Source organism: Spermophilus citellus, assembly GCF_964194105.1.
Source record: "Spermophilus citellus genome assembly, chromosome: 18".
NCBI lineage: Eukaryota > Metazoa > Chordata > Mammalia > Rodentia > Sciuridae > Spermophilus > Spermophilus citellus.
Genome location: NC_138200.1, coordinates 7,065,000 through 7,081,678, shown reverse-complemented (window position 1 = coordinate 7,081,678; position 16,679 = coordinate 7,065,000). Strand labels below are relative to the sequence as shown.

General features: G+C 51.6%; 2 protein-coding genes across 9 annotated transcripts; both read left to right on the top strand.

Annotated features, from left to right (window-relative positions):
• Positions 1–1,810: 1,810 nt before the first annotated feature.
• FLT3LG (fms related receptor tyrosine kinase 3 ligand) lies at positions 1,811–11,201 on the top strand (the record flags this gene model as incomplete). 7 transcript variants are annotated; one of them, XM_081273947.1, is made up of 8 exons in its annotated part: positions 1,811–2,480; positions 3,649–3,715; positions 4,170–4,280; positions 4,467–4,520; positions 4,820–4,963; positions 5,340–5,478; positions 7,957–8,129; positions 11,020–11,201. In XM_081273947.1, 7 exons carry the CDS (start codon positions 3,683–3,685, stop codon positions 11,176–11,178), a joined length of 813 nt encoding a protein of 270 aa, XP_081130073.1. In that variant the 3' UTR covers positions 11,179–11,201. The 7 variants fall into 7 exon arrangements, with proteins under 7 accessions (XP_081130073.1, XP_081130072.1, XP_081130070.1 ...); XM_081273946.1 differs by lacking the exon at positions 1,811–2,480 and adding an exon at positions 2,792–3,330; XM_081273943.1 differs by lacking the exon at positions 1,811–2,480 and adding an exon at positions 8,227–8,295 and having other exon boundaries at positions 3,485–3,715; positions 11,020–11,159.
• A 973-nt stretch (positions 11,202–12,174) lies between these two features.
• Positions 12,175–15,907, top strand: RPL13A (ribosomal protein L13a). Of its 2 annotated transcripts, none has more exons than XM_081274836.1 (8): positions 12,175–12,258; positions 14,048–14,120; positions 14,383–14,448; positions 14,570–14,671; positions 14,866–14,951; positions 15,126–15,185; positions 15,530–15,652; positions 15,795–15,907. In XM_081274836.1, the coding sequence occupies exons 1-8, from the start codon at positions 12,244–12,246 to the stop codon at positions 15,879–15,881; spliced, it is 612 nt and encodes a 203-aa protein (XP_081130962.1). In that variant the 5' UTR covers positions 12,175–12,243; the 3' UTR covers positions 15,882–15,907. The 2 variants fall into 2 exon arrangements, with proteins under 2 accessions (XP_081130962.1, XP_081130963.1); XM_081274837.1 differs by lacking the exon at positions 12,175–12,258 and adding an exon at positions 12,326–12,491.
• Positions 15,908–16,679: the final 772 nt, after the last annotated feature.

The window sequence follows — 16,679 nt, the reverse complement described above, 5'->3', positions numbered from 1 at the left end:
CAGAGCTCCTTTCGCTCACGTTGCCTGTCCATCAAGGATTGCAGGGGGGGGGGCGGCTGGGGCTCAGCGGTAGAGTACTCGCCTAGCACGTGCGAGACCCTGGGTTCGATCCTCAGCACCACGTATGAATAAATAAATAAATAAATAAATAAATAAAGATTTTGTGTCCAACTACAACTAAAAAAATATTTAAAAAAAAAGGATTGGCAGGGTCCCTCTGCCCTGGGAGTCAGCCAGGGAACTTGGCTGAGAGAGGCTGGTTTACTCCACTCTCTGTTGCTATCCCTGAATGAACCCAGGGGTACTTAACCACCAAGCCACATCCCCAGCCCTTTTTATTTTTTGTTTTGAGACAGGATCTGGCTAAGCTACTTAGGGCCTAAGTTGCTGAAGCTGGCTTTCAACTTGTGATCCTCCTGCCTCAGCCTCCAGAGTCACTGGGATTATAGGCATGTGCCAGACTGGTAATTTGCAAAGAATAAAGGCTCATGGTTCTGGAAGCCGGGAGGAACTGCACCTGTGGAGGACATCAGCAGGAGGCAGAGGACATGGCATGGCGAGGCGGTGCTGGCCTGCTAGAGAGCTCGCTTTCAGAGCAAAGCCACTTCCTCCGTAACCTGTCCTCCATTAATTAATGAATGGATTAATGTCCTCATAACCCAGTCATCCCCCGCAAAGGTCACACCTCTAAATGCCATTAACATGAATTTGGGGATTAAATTTCCAATCTGAAATTTGGGTAATGCAATCAAGTCATCGCAGAGGCCCCTACAGTGCACCTCTCACCATCACTGTCCACTCCCAGCCTGGGCAGCATCCACCCAGAGGGGCCTGGCACTCTCACTCTCAGTAGTCAGCCAAGCAAGCCACACGACCCAGCCTGAGTTCCACGGGGCGGGTAGGCCCTGTCAGCACCAGAGCACCCAGGGAGGAGCTGGGCACCTTGGAGAGAAGAAATGGGGGAAGGCTGCTCATATCAGGGCCTTCTTATTCATTCATTCTAGGGATTGGACCCAGGGTTGCTCTACCACTGAGCTACATCCCCAGCCCTTTGTATTTTGAGACAGTGTCTTGCTAAGTTGCTGAGGCTGGCCTCAAACTTGCCATCCTCCTGCCTCAGCCTCCTCACTGGGATTATAAATGTTTGCCACCACATCCAGCTAGTGCCTTCGTTTTAAAGGCACATAATATATCTGCAATGAAATCATCATTTCTGGGTCAACTTACTCAGAGTCTGCCAACTTCATCAGGGCAAGAACTGTACCTTTCATGCAGAGCCACATCCCCAGCACTGAGCTGGCAGCACCGTGGGTACTCAGCATTGTAGTACCACAGCACCAGGTGTGTGCTCCGTTCTCAGAGTGGGGCCCCGCCCCACAGGGTAAGGCTCAGTCCTAAACAAGCCTCTCCCCCAGACATCCACAAGCCACCTGTACTTCTGACCCACTGACTACAAATCCAGGGCTCTCATGACCTCTTCAGGTTCGAGAACTCTGGAAAGTGCTATACTCACAATCACAGTGTCATTAGAAAGAATACAGACCAGACTGGGCGCAGTGGCGCACCCCTGTAATCCCAGAGGCTGGGAGGCTGGGGCAGGAGGATCAAGAGTTCAAAGCCAGCCTCAGCAACAGTGAGGCGCTAAGCAACTCAATGAGACCCTGTCTTTAAATGAAATACAAAATAGGGCTGGGTTGTGGCTCAGTGGTTGAATGCCTCTGAGTACCAAAAAAAAAAAAAAAAAAAAAAAAAAAATCATGAACACTGAGGGCTGGCTGTACCAAACCCTCATCCCCCAGGGAATCAGAGCAAATATCAATCACCTTCCTGGTGTACTGTGCTCACCAATAACAAGAGCCTCAAAAATTTTTTTTAAATATTTATTTTTTAGTTTTAGATGGCACAATATCTTTATTTTACGTTTATGTGGTGCTGGGGATCAAACCTAGTGCCTCATGCATGGTGGGCAAGCACTCTACCACTGAGCCACAACCCCAGCCCCCAAAATCCAAAATTGTTACCCAAGCTTCCTCTGGTAGACAGGTCCCCAACACTTCCCAGAGTTTCGCAAGTCTAGCTCAAATCCCCAGCTCTCTAATCACATAATTGGTCTTTCTAGTATGACCAGCCTCCCTCAGTATAAACTCAGGCAAGTCAAGGTGGCAACCATGAATAACAATGACACTCCTAATACCTGGGAAATTCCAAGGTTTTATCTCCCAGGAACCAGCAGCAAGAGCCAGACACAGTCTCTATAATTCAGCAATGGTGAAGAAGGGAAGAGGTCAGGATCCGTTTGTGAGATCATTCAGCCTATATCTGTGGAGCAGCTGCTAGGGCCAAACAGTTCTAGAAACTCAGAAGGGGTAAAACAGATATCCTACTGAGGACCTCCTGGAGCCCATGTCCCCTGAAAAAAAACAACCATGAAGATCAGAAAGCCACATGGTGCGTTAGAAGGTGACAAGTATGAAGTAGGGGTGAGTAGGAATGCTGGGGGATGGGGCGGTTTAAAAAAGGGGTGTGTGGAGAAGTGCGATTTTTAAAGGGTGTGGGCAAGCCCCTGCCTGTGAGTTAAGCAAACACCTGACTGAGATGGGGGTGCACCACATAGGTGTCTGGGGCGAGGCCAAAACAGCCAGTGCAAAGGCCTCAGGCAGGAGTCTGCCCACCTCGCACACAGCAAGGAGGGCTGGTGTTGGAGAGGGACAGGAGGCGAGGTCAGAGGGGAGATGGGACCAGATCCTGCAGTTCCATGTGGACCATTGTTCTGAATGAGGGGAGCCACAGGGAGCTGACAGGTCTGCATGGACTTCTTTTGACTGCTTGGAGAGCCACTAGAGTCTCTGGGGCGGAAGCAGGGAGCCTAGTGAGTGGTGTCCCAGGCCGGAGGTGGTAGCAGGACCCAGATAATGGCAGTTGCAGTGGTGAGAATTGGTAGAATTCCGGCTACATTTTGAAGGTGTAGCCAATCCATTTGTTGATGGGCCTGCCATTATGCAGTGAAAGGCGCAGAGGCGTCCAAGTGGACTCCAAGGCTTTGGGCCTGAGAGCCTGGAGGGATGGAACTGCCATCTACCTTGGGGCGTTGAAGAAGATTTTTGGGTGAGGAAGGAGGTTTCAGGGTGGCCTGCGCCTGGCTTGGTGTGCCTTGGGCTCGGCGCCTTGCACGCCGTCTAGGCGAAGGCGCCACTTGTCACCACCAGGGGGCGCCCTCTGCCTCGACCCGATTCCACCCCTGCTCGCGGTCTCCCCCCAAAATTTCCTTTCACTTTCGGTCTCTGGCTGTCACCCAGCTTAGCCCTTCCACACCCAGCTGGGGCAAGCCTAGTGCGTGAGGAGAATGGGACTCCAGGTCCCCGAGGGGCGGGGCTGGGGTCCCCGTTCCTGCGGCTGAGGGAGCATGGCATGGGGAACCCCGTTCCCGGGTCCCTGACCTGAGGAGGGTTTCGGGGACCGGACGTCGGGGTTCTTGGAAGGGGAGATGAGTTTTCAGTGTAACTGGGGCTCACGCAGGAAGCCTGGGGGAGTAGGAGGCGGAAACTTAGCCACATCAAGGGCAGGAGGGAGGGGCGGGGAGGCGAAGGGGCGGGCGAGAAAGGGGCTGAGGGGTGCGTGTCCGAGACCAGCTCTTCTGTCCCTTCCAAGACCCGGCCACAGGCATGAGGGGCTCTCGGCAGAGATGATAGTGCTGGCGCCAGCCTGGAGCCCAATTGTGCGTATACCTGGGAGGAGGGGAGCACCAGGTCAAGATGGGCGAGCTGAAGGGGAGGTGGGGAGGAGTTGGGGGAGGTGGACAGGTGTAGTAGGTGGCAGAGGTGGGGAGATGGACAGAGGTGTGAGGTCATGGGCAGAGGTGGGGAGATGGACAGAGGTGTGAGGTCATGGGCAGAGGTGGGGAGATGGACAGAGGCGGGGAAAGAGGTAGGGAGGGGAGAGATGTGGAGGGAGGTGGAGATGGAGAGAGATGAGACAGGATGGATGAAAGTGGCCAGTTTCGGTTTTGGACAAGAGACAGGAGTAGGCCATGTTGGGGAGAGATGGGGACACATCAGACAAGATGCAGGGGAGAGAAGGGACGGGAAGATCTGGAATGAGACCTGAGAAGGGGACAGACAAGAGAGGGTGGGGGAGGTGGAGGGGCGCTGACTGGCCCGTGGCCCCCGTAGTCCTCACTGCTGCTGCTGCTGCTGCTGAGCCCTGGCCTCTGGGGGACCCCCGACTGCTCCTTCAAGCACAGCCCCATCACATCCACTTTTGCAGCCACCATCCGCAAGCTGGTGAGCCTTCCTGGCTGGTCCCCTCCCCTGGGTCCCTGCTTGAGCTCAAAGTTCTGTGACTGGGTATCTGTCATCTCTTTCCCTTGGTCTCTGCCCCTTGCCCCAGGTCTCTGCCTTCCATCTCTGAGTCTCCATAGTTCTGTTTCTCTAGCTCTCAGCCAGGCCTAACCCTCTTTTCTCCTGCAGTCTGACTACCTGCTTCACGATTACCCAGTCACTGTGGCCTCCAACCTGCAGGACGTGAGTCATAGGTGGGATGGGCCTGGGACAGAGGTGGGGACCAGATGCAAGATTCTCCACCCTGCAGGGGCCAGACTAGTGAGCCAAGAGCCTCCCTCTCCCTCAGACCCAGGGGTCCAGCCCCAGCCTCCTCCCTCAGACTCAGGGGTCCAGGCCTAGCCTCCTCCTTGAGACCCAGAGGTCCAGGCCCAGCCTCCTCCCTCAGACCCAGGGGTCCAGCCCCAGCCTCCTCCCTCAGACCCAGGGGTCCAGGCCCAGCCTCCTCCCTCAGATTGAGGGTATGGCCTGTCCCTCCCCAGGAAGAACTCTGCAAGGCGCTGTGGCAGCTGGTACTGGCTCAGCGCTGGATGGAGCAACTCAAAACTGTGGCCGGGTCTCAGATGAAAATCCTCCTGGAGGACGTCAACACTGAAATACACTTTGTCACCTTATGTGCCTTCCAGGTCAGCCCTGAGCTGGGGGATGAATGAGGGGAGGGTGCCTCCCAGGCACCGCAAGTGAAGCTCCGGAGCCTCACTGGGAATTCTTTTGGCAGCAGAGCCCCAAGGGAGAATGTCCCTGAGGTCCCCAGGGACACTGCTGCTGGGTACCAGAAGATGGTGAAGGGCTCCACAATTGGGCCCAGGTTTCTTAGGCCCCGATGAGAGGGGCAGCTAAGGGGTCATGTCCCCTTGCCACCAGGGAGTCTGGGGGTCTCAACTCTGAGATTCAGGCCTTGTTGGGTTCATTGCTGGATGTTGCCGGCAGGGAAAGCCCTGGGCTGGCTGGCTGGAGATGCTGGGGCCATGTGGCCGTGACATCTCCCTCCCCTGCTCCCAGCCCCTCCCCAGCTGCCTTCGCTTCGTCCAGACCAACATCTCCCACCTCCTGCAGGACACCCTCGAGCAGCTGGTGGCTCTGAAGCCCTGGATCACCCGCCGGAATTTCTCTCGGTGCCTGGAGCTGCAGTGCCAGCCCGGTAACGGCTCCCAGTCCCTGAAGCCCACTGGTACCCTCCTGTCCCTCCTGCTCAGGGTGTCCCAGAGGGCCCTTGCTCCCCACTGCTACGACCTGGAGCAAGTTCATTCCCCTTTCTGCTTCAGTTTACCCATCTTTGAGAAGGAAGCTGTAGTCCCTGCCTGTGTGTTTAAGAAACCCTGACCACAGACACAGGCAGTCACTTATTTAAGTTTTAAATTCTTGGCTGCCATGTGGGGGGAAAAAAGATGGATTCATTTTTTCCTCAGGATTTTAATTTTTTTTTTTTTTTGGTACTGGGGATTGAATTCAGGGGCACTTGACCACTGAGCCACATCCCCAGCCCTATTTTGTGTTTTATTTAGAGACAGGGTCTCACTGAGTTGCTTAGTGCCTTGCCATTGCTGAGGCTGGCTTGGAACTCTTGATCCTCCTGCCACAACCTCCCAAACTGCTAGGATTACAGGCACGCACCATCATGTCCAACTCAATGTTTCTTAATTCTTAGCAAGTTAATAGTTGTTTTATTTATTTTAAAAAATCTTTATTTATTTTATTTATGTATTTATTATTTTTATGTGGTGCTGAGGATGGAACCCAGCGCCTCACATATGCTAGGCAAGCGCTCTACCGCTGAGCTACAAACACAGCCCCCGAGTTGTTTTATTTTTAAGCTTTTTTTCCTTTGGGAATAATCATAGAAAAACTGCAAAGACATTAAGGCGATCCCCTGCCCTCCATGCCCAGCCTCTCCAGTTTACATTTGCTTGTTAATTAACTAATAGAACAAAATTAAAACCAGGAAATTGACATTGGTCCAATCCACAGAGTTTATTCGGATTTTACTACTTATTTATACACACTTGAGTGTGTATATGAGTTTGTGAGCGCTGCCATGACAAAGCCCCACAGAGTGACTTAAACCACAGATGACCCAGTGCTGGAAGCCAGAAGTCCAAGATCTGCTGTCACCAGGGCCTGTGAGAGTAAATCTGCTCCAGGACTCTTTTGGCTGGTAGATGGCTGGCTTCTTCATGGTCGTTATGCTCTCTGACACATATATATGTATATATATATTTTAAATATTTTTCATTGTAGATGGACACATACCTTAATTTTATTTATTTATTTTTATATGGTGCTGAGGAGCAAACCCAGTGCCTCACACATGCTAGGGAAGTGCTCTACCACTGAGCCACATCCCCAATGTAGGATTCTATTAAGATATCAATAATTTAATATTTTTATTTAATGCAATATCCCCCCAAACTCTATTCAGTGTTTAAAAAAAATTATTTAGTGATTCAGGTGCTGCAATCCCAGCTTCTCCAGAAGCTAAGGCAGGAGGATCGCAGGTCAAGGCCAGCCTGGGTAAATCAGTGCAACTCTATCTGAATACATAAATAAATAAATCGGGCCAGGGTAGGGCGGTGGCACAGCGCTTGCTGGCATGTGCATGGCCCTGGGCTTCATCTACACTACTGCCAAAAACAACCCAAGTAACTCAAGTAACTGCAGCTCAGGGTTGACACACTAATCCGGGAAACCGTTGATAAACACCCAACACACAAATAAACAAGAAAGTAGCTCACTGTCATCAAATTAAAACAAGATGATAGAATCCTGAGCTGGGTGGTGGTTGGAAATTACTGGAAGTTGGGAACAAAGGAATAGCCAGTGCCAAAGACCCTGGGGCAGAAATCTGCCTGTGTTTAGGGGACATCAGGGAGGCCTGTGAGACTGAAGCTGAGTGGGTAGGAGGGAAGCTGAAGGTACAGAGAGGAAAAAAGTGCCAGATTTGCAGAGCCCCAGGGACACCATAGGTTCATATATTGTATATCACTGGTCGTGTTTATTTATTTACCTGCAGTATGGGGGATTGAACCCAGCACTTTGTGCATGCTGAGCAAGCGCTCTACCACTGAATTACACTCCAGCCTTTTTATTTTTTGAGACAAGGTCCCCCTGAGTTGCTGAAGCTGGCCTCCAACTTGTGTCCTCATGCCCCATCCTCCTAAATCTCTAGGATTACAGGCCTATGCCACTGTGCCCAGCTCTGTTACTGTTTTATTATCTAAATGTCCATTCATTCACATACTTAAATCATAGGTTCTGGTGGTAAATCACCCAGATAAGGTTCCTGCTCCCCGGGGACAGGGGATGGGGGTGGGGTCTCAGGACTGGGAAATGACAGGTACAGAACCACTGGAAACATTTGAGTTTAAGTATGAAATAAAATATAACCTAAGAGCCAGGTTCTCGCCTAAGCACGCTGTGTATATACCCTCATGATTTTGTGTCAATCTTGTGAGGTAAGTACAATGATTATCCGTCCTCATTTCTCTGGGGATGAGGCAGCTGCCTGCGGTCAGGGAGGGGAGGCTGGCGCCCACTGAGGTCCCACAGCTGGCCCCAGCAGGACTCCTGCTTTCCCTGACACAACCCTTCTCCTTGTTCACTGAGTCCCCTCTCTCCTCAGACTCCCCCACCCTGCCGCCCCCAAGGAGTCCCCGGGCCCTGGGGGCAACAGCACTGCCAGCCCCTCAGTCCCACCTGCTGTTCCTGCTGCTGCTGCTGCCCGTGGCCCTCCCACCACTGGCCGCTCTCTTGTGCCTACGCTGGAGAAGGGTGAATGGCCGCCCTGCCCCGCAGGTGAGGAACAGATGAGGGGGGTGCAGAGAGATGGGAAGGGAAGGGGGGGCTGGAGGCTCTGCCTGCCTACCTGAGGCTGACCCTGTGGGGCCCACAGGTGCCCCCTGCCTCCAGTCCCCAGGGTGTGCTGCTTGTGGAGTGCTGACCCAGCTGGGGCCTCGTCTTGGTGAGTTCTTCTTCATGCTGTGGGGCCGGGATGTCAGGCCAGGGACTCTGGACTTAGACTGGAGGGGTGGGGGTGTCCTGGAAGCCACAGGAGGGTTGTGGGCGGAAGAGTGGCAGGGCCGGTGCTAGGTGCTGAAAGACTCCTAGGGGCCCAGGAGGACCTGTAGAAGAAGAGACAGGAGGCCAAGGAGGAGGCCAGCAAGGGTCCACAGAGAGAGGCCAAGGCCTGGGTTCAGGGCAGAACGATGGAGGGAGAGTGGGGGGGCAGGGAATCAGGGGAGGGGGTCAAGAAGCACAAGACTGGACTGAGCAGCTTGGTGGAGGAGCTGACACAGATGCCCTCAGGTCTGGCCCAGTGACGGGGTAGCCAGTGGGGAACCGAGGGGGAAGCAAGATCAGGAGGAGACAGTGATTCAGGGGGTACCTGAGGGAATGAGGACCCTGGGAGATACTGGGTGCTGGAGTTTGCATGCCAGGACCGAGTGTCCTTCTGGGGCAGGAATGGCGTGGCCCTGTAGGTGGGGGGACTGCCTTTGCTCAGTCCTTCAGGTGTTTCAGGAAGTTCAACTAGCCCCAGGGCAGCAGGGAACCAAGGGAAACCCAGGAGGGAGGAGAGAATCTGGAAACAGGTGTGGGGAGAGGAGGCAGGGGTAGCAGGAGGGAGGCCTAGAGGGACCTAGGGGAAATAGTACTCAGCAATCACTCTGGCACAGGCCTGGGGCTGGACCTCTCTACAGATGAACTCACTTCATTGAGAAGTGCTAATATGAGCCCCACTTCATATAGGCTGAAACCAAGGCATAGAAAGGCAAGTTAATTTTCCAGAAGTCACACAGCTTGCGAGTGACAACCAAGATTTGATCCCAGGCTGCCTGCCCCCACCCCCCACCCCCAGCACCTTGAGCATGCTGGACAAATACTGCACCTTGGAGCTTCACCCCAGCCCTCAGCCTGCCCTAATCTAACACAAACCCTTCACTGGTCTACCTGGGTTCCCTTTCCTTACAAGAGTCTCTAAAAATAGTGCTTTCCATCATAGGACTGTCACAAGGCTAAGTGAAGTGACACAAGGAAAGGCCCTCAGAGAAACACTGCCAAGTGGAAATACAATGAAGCCACATGTGATTTTCAATTCCCTAGTCCTCACGTCAAAAAAAAAAAAAGGGGGGGGGGGAAGCAGCAGGTAACTTTAGACAGCACAGAGGCACACGCCTGTAATCCCAACAATTCAGGAGGCTGAAGGAGGATTGAACATTTGAGACCAACCTCAACCAATTAGCAAGACCCTGTCTCAAAAATAAAATAAAAGGGGCTGGGGTTGTGGCTCAGTGATACAGCACTTGCCTAGCATGTGTGAGGCACTGGGTTTGATCATCAGCACTGCATAAAAAAATAAATAAAATAAAGGTATTATGTCCATCTACAACTAAAAATATTTTTTAAATAAAATAAAAGGGCTGGGGATCTAACTCAGAGGTAGCACACCCCTGGGTTGAATCCTCAGTACCACAAACACACACACACATACAAAAAAAAAAGGTAACTTGAAATACTTTTTTTAAAAATATATTTTTTTAGTTGTAGGTGGACACAATGCTTTTATTTTTACTTATCTTTATGTGGTGCTGAGGATCGAACCCAGTGCCTCACCTGCACTAGGTGAGCACACTACCACTAAGCCATAAGCCACAACCCCAGCCCTTGAAATTCTTTAAATATTATGTTTTACTTTTTTTTTTTTAAAGAGAGTGAGAGAGGGGGAGAGAGAATTTTTTTTTTATAGAGAGTGAGAGAGGAGAGAGAGAGAGAGAGAGAGAGAGAGAGAATTTTTAATATTTATTTTTTAGTTCTCGGCGGACACAACATCTTTTTTTGTATGTGGTACTGAGGATCGAACCCGGGCCACACGCACACCAGGCGAGCGCGGCCGCTTGAGCCACATCCCCAGCCCGAGAATTTTTTTAATATTTATTTTTTAGTTATCGGCGGACACAACATCTTTGTTTGTATGTGGTGCTGAGGATCGAACCTGGGCCGCAGGCATGCCAGGCGAGCGCGCTACCGCTTGAGCCACATCCCCAGCCCCTATGTTTTACTTTACCTGTTGTATCCAAACTATAGTCAATGAAATACTTTACTCTCTTTTTGCATATTTCAGAATCAGTGTGTATACATCATGTCTAAAGTCAGATGACATTTTTCTTTTGTGTATGCACAAAAGAATGTATGCAGGGCTGGAACCCCGGGCCTGCACACCCAAGGCAAGGGTCCACCACTGAGTTACAAAGTGACACATTTTTATCAGAACCGCTGGATCTGCATTTAACATTCAGGAGCTTTGCACTTGCAGAGCTTTGCACTTTGCACTTGTTTTCTTACTCTCTCAATAACTATATTATTAATTTCTTAAATTTAATAAAAATTGGATGAAATTTAAAAAAAAATGCCTGAGTTGCCCCATAGTCACATTTGAAGTGCTCAGTAGTCACACGTGGCTGGTGGCTAACCAGCTGGAGAGCAGGGATGGAGACCATTTCCACCATTGCACAAGAGTTTTTCTTAGACAGTGATGTCCTTAGACAGATGCCTGCTGCTCACTGGGAACAGAGTTGTTTGGGGCAGTCTGTGTGCTGCCTGGAGCTAAGTATTTTCTTTCCCTCTCCTCTGTCCATGGATCCTCAAATAACCCAAGACGACGACATATTTATCATCCCATTTTACACAGGACACTGAGGCCCAGCAAGAGGAGTCACCTATCAGAGGACACACGCCCAGTACACAGAGGAAGGCGGCTACAGACTGGTCCCTTCCTAGGCACCATTGCCCCTCAGGATGGAGGGTACGCCAGAACTCAGCCCTCTGTATAAAGCCCTTGTCCCCATGAACTTGTATATAAATCATTATTTTCTACCAGTTCTGGTTGGACTTGTCTGTGGTTGGGACGGGTTATGAATGGGATGGCATAGGGCTTGAGTCTTGTTTAGCTAATGCAATGTTTCTGTTCAAGCCTCTTGGGGCCCAGAGCCTGTACTAGGCAATTCTAAGACCCAGATGTGAGGCAAAACCAGCCCAGGGCTCTGGCGCGCCGGGTCTTTGGAGGAGTCCCAGGGCACCCCAGAGCCGGGGCAAGATGACACACACTTGAATAAAGGGAGCACAGACAGTGTGGGATCCCCCAGGAGGCATCTGGCCCAGGCTGGGATAGATGGGGAGGCTCTCTGGAGGAAAGGACTCATGAGCCCAAAGGCACTGGGATCATGCCAAGACAGATTCTGCAGTGAGCGTGAGCGGAAGAGCAGGGAGGGCATCCCAAGCAAGAGAGACGGCAGAAGCAAAGGCCAAGAGTCTGGAAAGCGAAAAGCTGCTTTGGGATCCGCAGCAGATTGGTGCAGCCCCGGCATCTGGAAGTCATTTCTTCATCATCCACCTCCACCTGTTTCACAAAGGCGGATGCCGGGGCCCAGATAAGTGCAGCAGTTCGTCCTGCTCACCACGAGGCCTACCAGGCATCAAATCCACATCCCCTAACCTAGACTGAGCGCCTAAGAGCTGCCCAGGCGGATCTGCTTGCCCCCTGCAGGCCATCACGTAACCTGCAACCCTCAGTCGCCTGATGGAGTAACAGCGACAAGTCGAGTGGAGTAGATCAGCAGCCCCTCAAAAAGATGGCTGCCGAGCCTCGACAGCCCCACCCGACAGAACCGCCTCACGACCCACGTGATCTCTAGCCCCTCACAGGCATGGCCGCCTGAGGTCCGATCGGATTGGTCAGTCAGAAGACCGCCCGCCTTCCCCCTAGGGCATCTCTGCGCACGCGTACAGCACTTTAGCCAATGAGAAGACAGAAACTTCTCCGCTCCGCCAGTGTAGCGTTGCTGCCTCCGCCCTTGCGGCAAGGGATAAGAAACCCTGCGCCAACACTTCCTTCTTTCCCAGGCGGCTGCCGAAGATGGCGGAGGGGCAGGTTCGGTGTCTGCGCGGCTGGGGTGGTGTGGGGTCGCGTGGGATCCAGTCGGGAACAGAGTTGGGTCCAGTATTCCCTTCTACATACGTTGTGAAGCTTCAGATCAGCAGTTAACAAAAAGGAGCTGGTTTTAGTGGGTAATCCGTAGGGATGTAGGAGAAACCGCGGCTGTTTTAAGGTCGAGGAGTGGCTAAAAGGCGGCAGTTTATTCCTTCTCAAGGCGAAGGGTGATGGTGAGAGTTTGTTTTACGGTTACGCCTTCCTTGTCTTAATCTTGGGTAGTGGGTGGGAGCCCTTGGCGTCAGGTCTTTGTTCAGACCCCGGCCATGGGGAACACGCGGCGGTCTGACTGATGTCGGGCGATGGGAACCTGAGGCTGGGCCAAAATGGAGGCCACTGCCGTTGTGCCCAAGGCCTGAACTGCTCCAGCCTGATTCGGGATCAAGGTTTCCTACAGCTTGTGGCATTTCAATGCGAAGTTCCCTTATGCAGTAGGTTGAGAAAACTCGCCTTCCGAGTGTTCAGGAATTGCTTTATTTTCCCCCTTGATTTGGGGTTGCTGGAAGTAGAGGGCTGTTAACAGTTCCACAGCTATAGGACAAACTATCGTGCCCCAAATATCCCCCAGGCCCTCAGGGAACACCGTAGAAACTTAGCTCTGTGTTTTCTGTTGAACGTGTACCCAAGAGGGTGGACCTTGGGGCTGGGGCTGTAGTCTAATGGCAGAGCGCTTGCCTAGCATGTGTGAGGCATAATTAGAGGATGGGGGGGGCTGGGGTTGTGGCACAGCGGTGGAGCACTAGCCTGGCATGTACAGGGCCCTGGGTTCCATCCTCAGCACCACATAAAAATAAGTAAAATGGAGGTATTGCATCCAACTACAACTAAAAAAAAAAAAAAAAAGAGGATGGCCCTGGAGAGGATTTCCTTGTGAATTTCTTCCTGTATGTCTGTGGTGTTTGGGCTCATTCCCAGGTAGGTAGAACTAGGCAAGTGGTAAGAGTCATCAAGCGTATGTGTACCTGTGAACAGCAGTGTGCGCTGGTTTTGCCTGTTTATTGGCAATAGTCTTGAGGCAGATGCTATCCTCATTTTTCAGGTGAGTTGTAGATTTTGGGCCAAGGTCACATTGTAGGGAAGTCTAGCTTAGGCTTAGATTTGATGCCACCTGCACTGCTTTCCAATAACTACACAAGTATGTATAACAACCATTATTTTATACTGTCACATTAGTACATTATGGTGTGCTTTATTAATGTTGATGGCTTCTATTCTCGATGAGGAAGCTGAGGACCCAGGGATGCAGATCCAGCAAGGGCTTTTGACAATACTTGCTAAGATCAGGGGTAGCATGCCTGTAGTACCCAGGACTGCTTGAACCCAGGGTTTTGAAGTCAGCCTGGGCAACATAATGAGAAACTGTCTCAGACTAAAAAAAAAGTCCATGGTTAAAAATTGCATTTTACATCTTAAGGAGAGTTGGGTTATTAGAAGCCTGCAGTTTGACAAAGGTGACAACAAATTTTGTATCTGTATGAGCCAAGGACAGGAGTTGCCAGGTTTGGGTCAATCCAAAATGCAGTCTTAGGAAGGGAGAAAGGAGTTCCTTGGTGTCTTGTCCTGCCTGGTGATGCTGGATCAACATTTTGCTTCCCCTTGGTCTACTAACCCAAGTCTTGGTTCTGAGCTGGAAGAGGCCCCCAGGGGCAAGGTGAACTGGAAAAGAGTGGTTTCTTGAGGTGGGAGAGTAAAGCTGTCAAGTTTTCTCATCCCTTCCTTGTCTCCACAGGTCCTAGTGCTCGATGGTCGAGGCCATCTCCTGGGCCGCCTGGCAGCCATTGTGGCCAAACAGGTACTGCTGGGTAAGTCTGCTCACAGTCCTCCCTGCCTTTAGTTCCACTCGCAGGTCAGTGATGAGCAACAATCACCATCTTTCGTTTGAGTCTCACGACTGTGAGATCAACCCCATGCACCGCTCTGAGACTTGCCAGCCAAACTCTTCCCTCCCTGGCTCAGATTTTAATATGAACCCAGCTCTGCCAATTGTGTGCAAGGGAGGATCCCTCTCCCTGTATTCTGCCCTTCATAACCCTTCCCCTTCTTGAATGCCTCAACTCTCTTTAGGCCGCAAGGTGGTGGTTGTGCGCTGTGAGGGCATCAACATTTCTGGAAATTTCTACAGAAACAAGTGTGAGTTAAAACCCGTGATCATAGAGGGGTTAAGGTTTTTTGCTACAACTTGAGGGTTTGGTTGGGAACTGTTAGGTCTTGTCATAGACAAGGCAAGCCTCATATTCTCCCCTTCCCTCAGTGAAGTACCTGGCCTTCCTCCGCAAGAGGATGAATACCAACCCATCCCGAGGCCCGTACCACTTCCGGGCCCCCAGTCGCATCTTCTGGAGGACTGTACGAGGTGAGCTGGACCTGGGGCTGTGGGTGGTGGCAGCAGGCAGCCAGTGATGAGGACGTCTCCCACTCGTGTTCGAGTTCCCCAACCATGAGATGACTCCACATGCACTACCATCTGAGGCCGCCCCATGCCTGCCCTGGTGGGGAAGGGTGGACATCCTCTAAGCTCCACTGAGGTCTGGCATCCTTATGCCATAGGCATGCTGCCCCACAAGACCAAACGAGGCCAGGCTGCCCTGGACCGCCTCAAGGTGTTTGATGGGATTCCACCACCCTACGACAAGGTGAGCCACACCAAGCCCCCAGCACTGTGTCGTGCATCCAGCGTCCATGATGTTACACAATTACCTACATTGTTTGAGCCTCATGAAAACATAACTGGCTGAGACGCCTACTGCAGCCAGCCTCCTTTGCCTAGTGTCTCTGCACTAGGTCTTTAAGCCCCTCTCCTCCAACAGAAAAAGCGGATGGTGGTTCCTGCTGCCCTGAAGGTTGTGCGACTGAAGCCAACAAGAAAGGTGAGCTCCAGGTTGGACAGCTCTAACTTGGTTTTATGGTCTGCTGGGATGAACCTGAGGTTCAAGACTGGCAAATGATGTTTTTTCTCACGATGGTCTGCGGATGCCACTGTGTGCAGTGCCGAGAACGCTAAAGGCTTAGCTGATGCCAGGAGCAGGGAGCCTTTACATAGGATATGTGTGTCGCCTTTTCATGTGGGCTTGCTGGGGACTGAATTATTCCCTTCCCATGATTCTCTAGGACAGTTACTCCCCTTGTGACCACCATGGCCTCAGTCCAGGCTCTTTAGGTTAAGAGGACTCCCATGTCTCCATGTCCTTAAAAACTTTCTCTGCCCCTCTAGTTTGCCTACCTGGGGCGCCTGGCTCATGAGGTCGGCTGGAAGTACCAGGCAGTGACAGCCACCCTGGAGGAGAAGAGAAAGGAGAAAGCCAAGATCCATTACCGGAAGAAAAAACAGCTTATGGTGAGGGCAGGGGTTGCCCTGGAGGGGACTGTGCTTGTGGGTGGGCCAGGCTGGCAAGGTCTTGCCCTAGAAGGTCTGCCTTCATCCCAGCCTGAGGTGGAGAACCAGCTCCTAAAACCATTGTGTGTTTTTTACCCCACAGAGGCTACGAAAACAGGCAGAAAAGAATGTGGAGAAGAAAATTAACAAGTTCACAGAGGTCCTCAGGATCAATGGACTCCTGGTCTGAGCCCAATAAAGACTGTTTATGCCTCATGTGTGGCCTGGCCTGCCCTTCCTCCATCGCCACCCTGGGATATGGGGGACCCAGGACAGCTCTCTGGGTTTCACAGGCAGCTTGGGACCTGGAAAGCTGACACAGAGAAGGGCCTAGCCTTGGTCTCTGCTTCTGTTTCAGAAGGTTTCTTAAGAGTTGTATGGTCAGAATTCATGACCTGCTTATTCAGAAATTTTTAAAAAATGATAGAACTACCAGTTACTTGCAGTATTTAAAAAAAATGAGCTGGAACACTAAGGGGGGTCTCCTTGGCTACAGGGGCACCCACCTGTCTTAACCATGTGGCCATCCTATACTCTGTAGCTGACAGAATGGGAGAGTACCTGCTGAATTGGGCCAAGTTTTAGAGGTGCAAAGACTGGAAAATGCACTGCCCCTTTCCTTAACTCTGTTTTGTGATCAAAAGCAAATAAATTATTTTTGAAGAAACGTGGCGTCTTTGCATATGTCCACTGTGGAGGTGGGCCCTCAGCAAAAGAGGCTTCACGCAGGCCACACTTTACACAAAAACCTAGTTTCCTCCTGGGACGCCCTGCAGTGTCCTAATAACCTGAAGCTGTCCCTTTCTAGCTCAACTGCAAAGTATGTGATTGCCACAGTGCCCCCTACTGCCTGACTCCAGGGGTCAAAGCACCACAGCAAGTGAATTGGTTATTAATATTAAATAAGCACGTTAGGCCTCATCTGACACCTAAAAATAAATGTGCTGGCTCTGCCAGCGTGAACCCCTGAGGGCATTGGGCCTGCCTG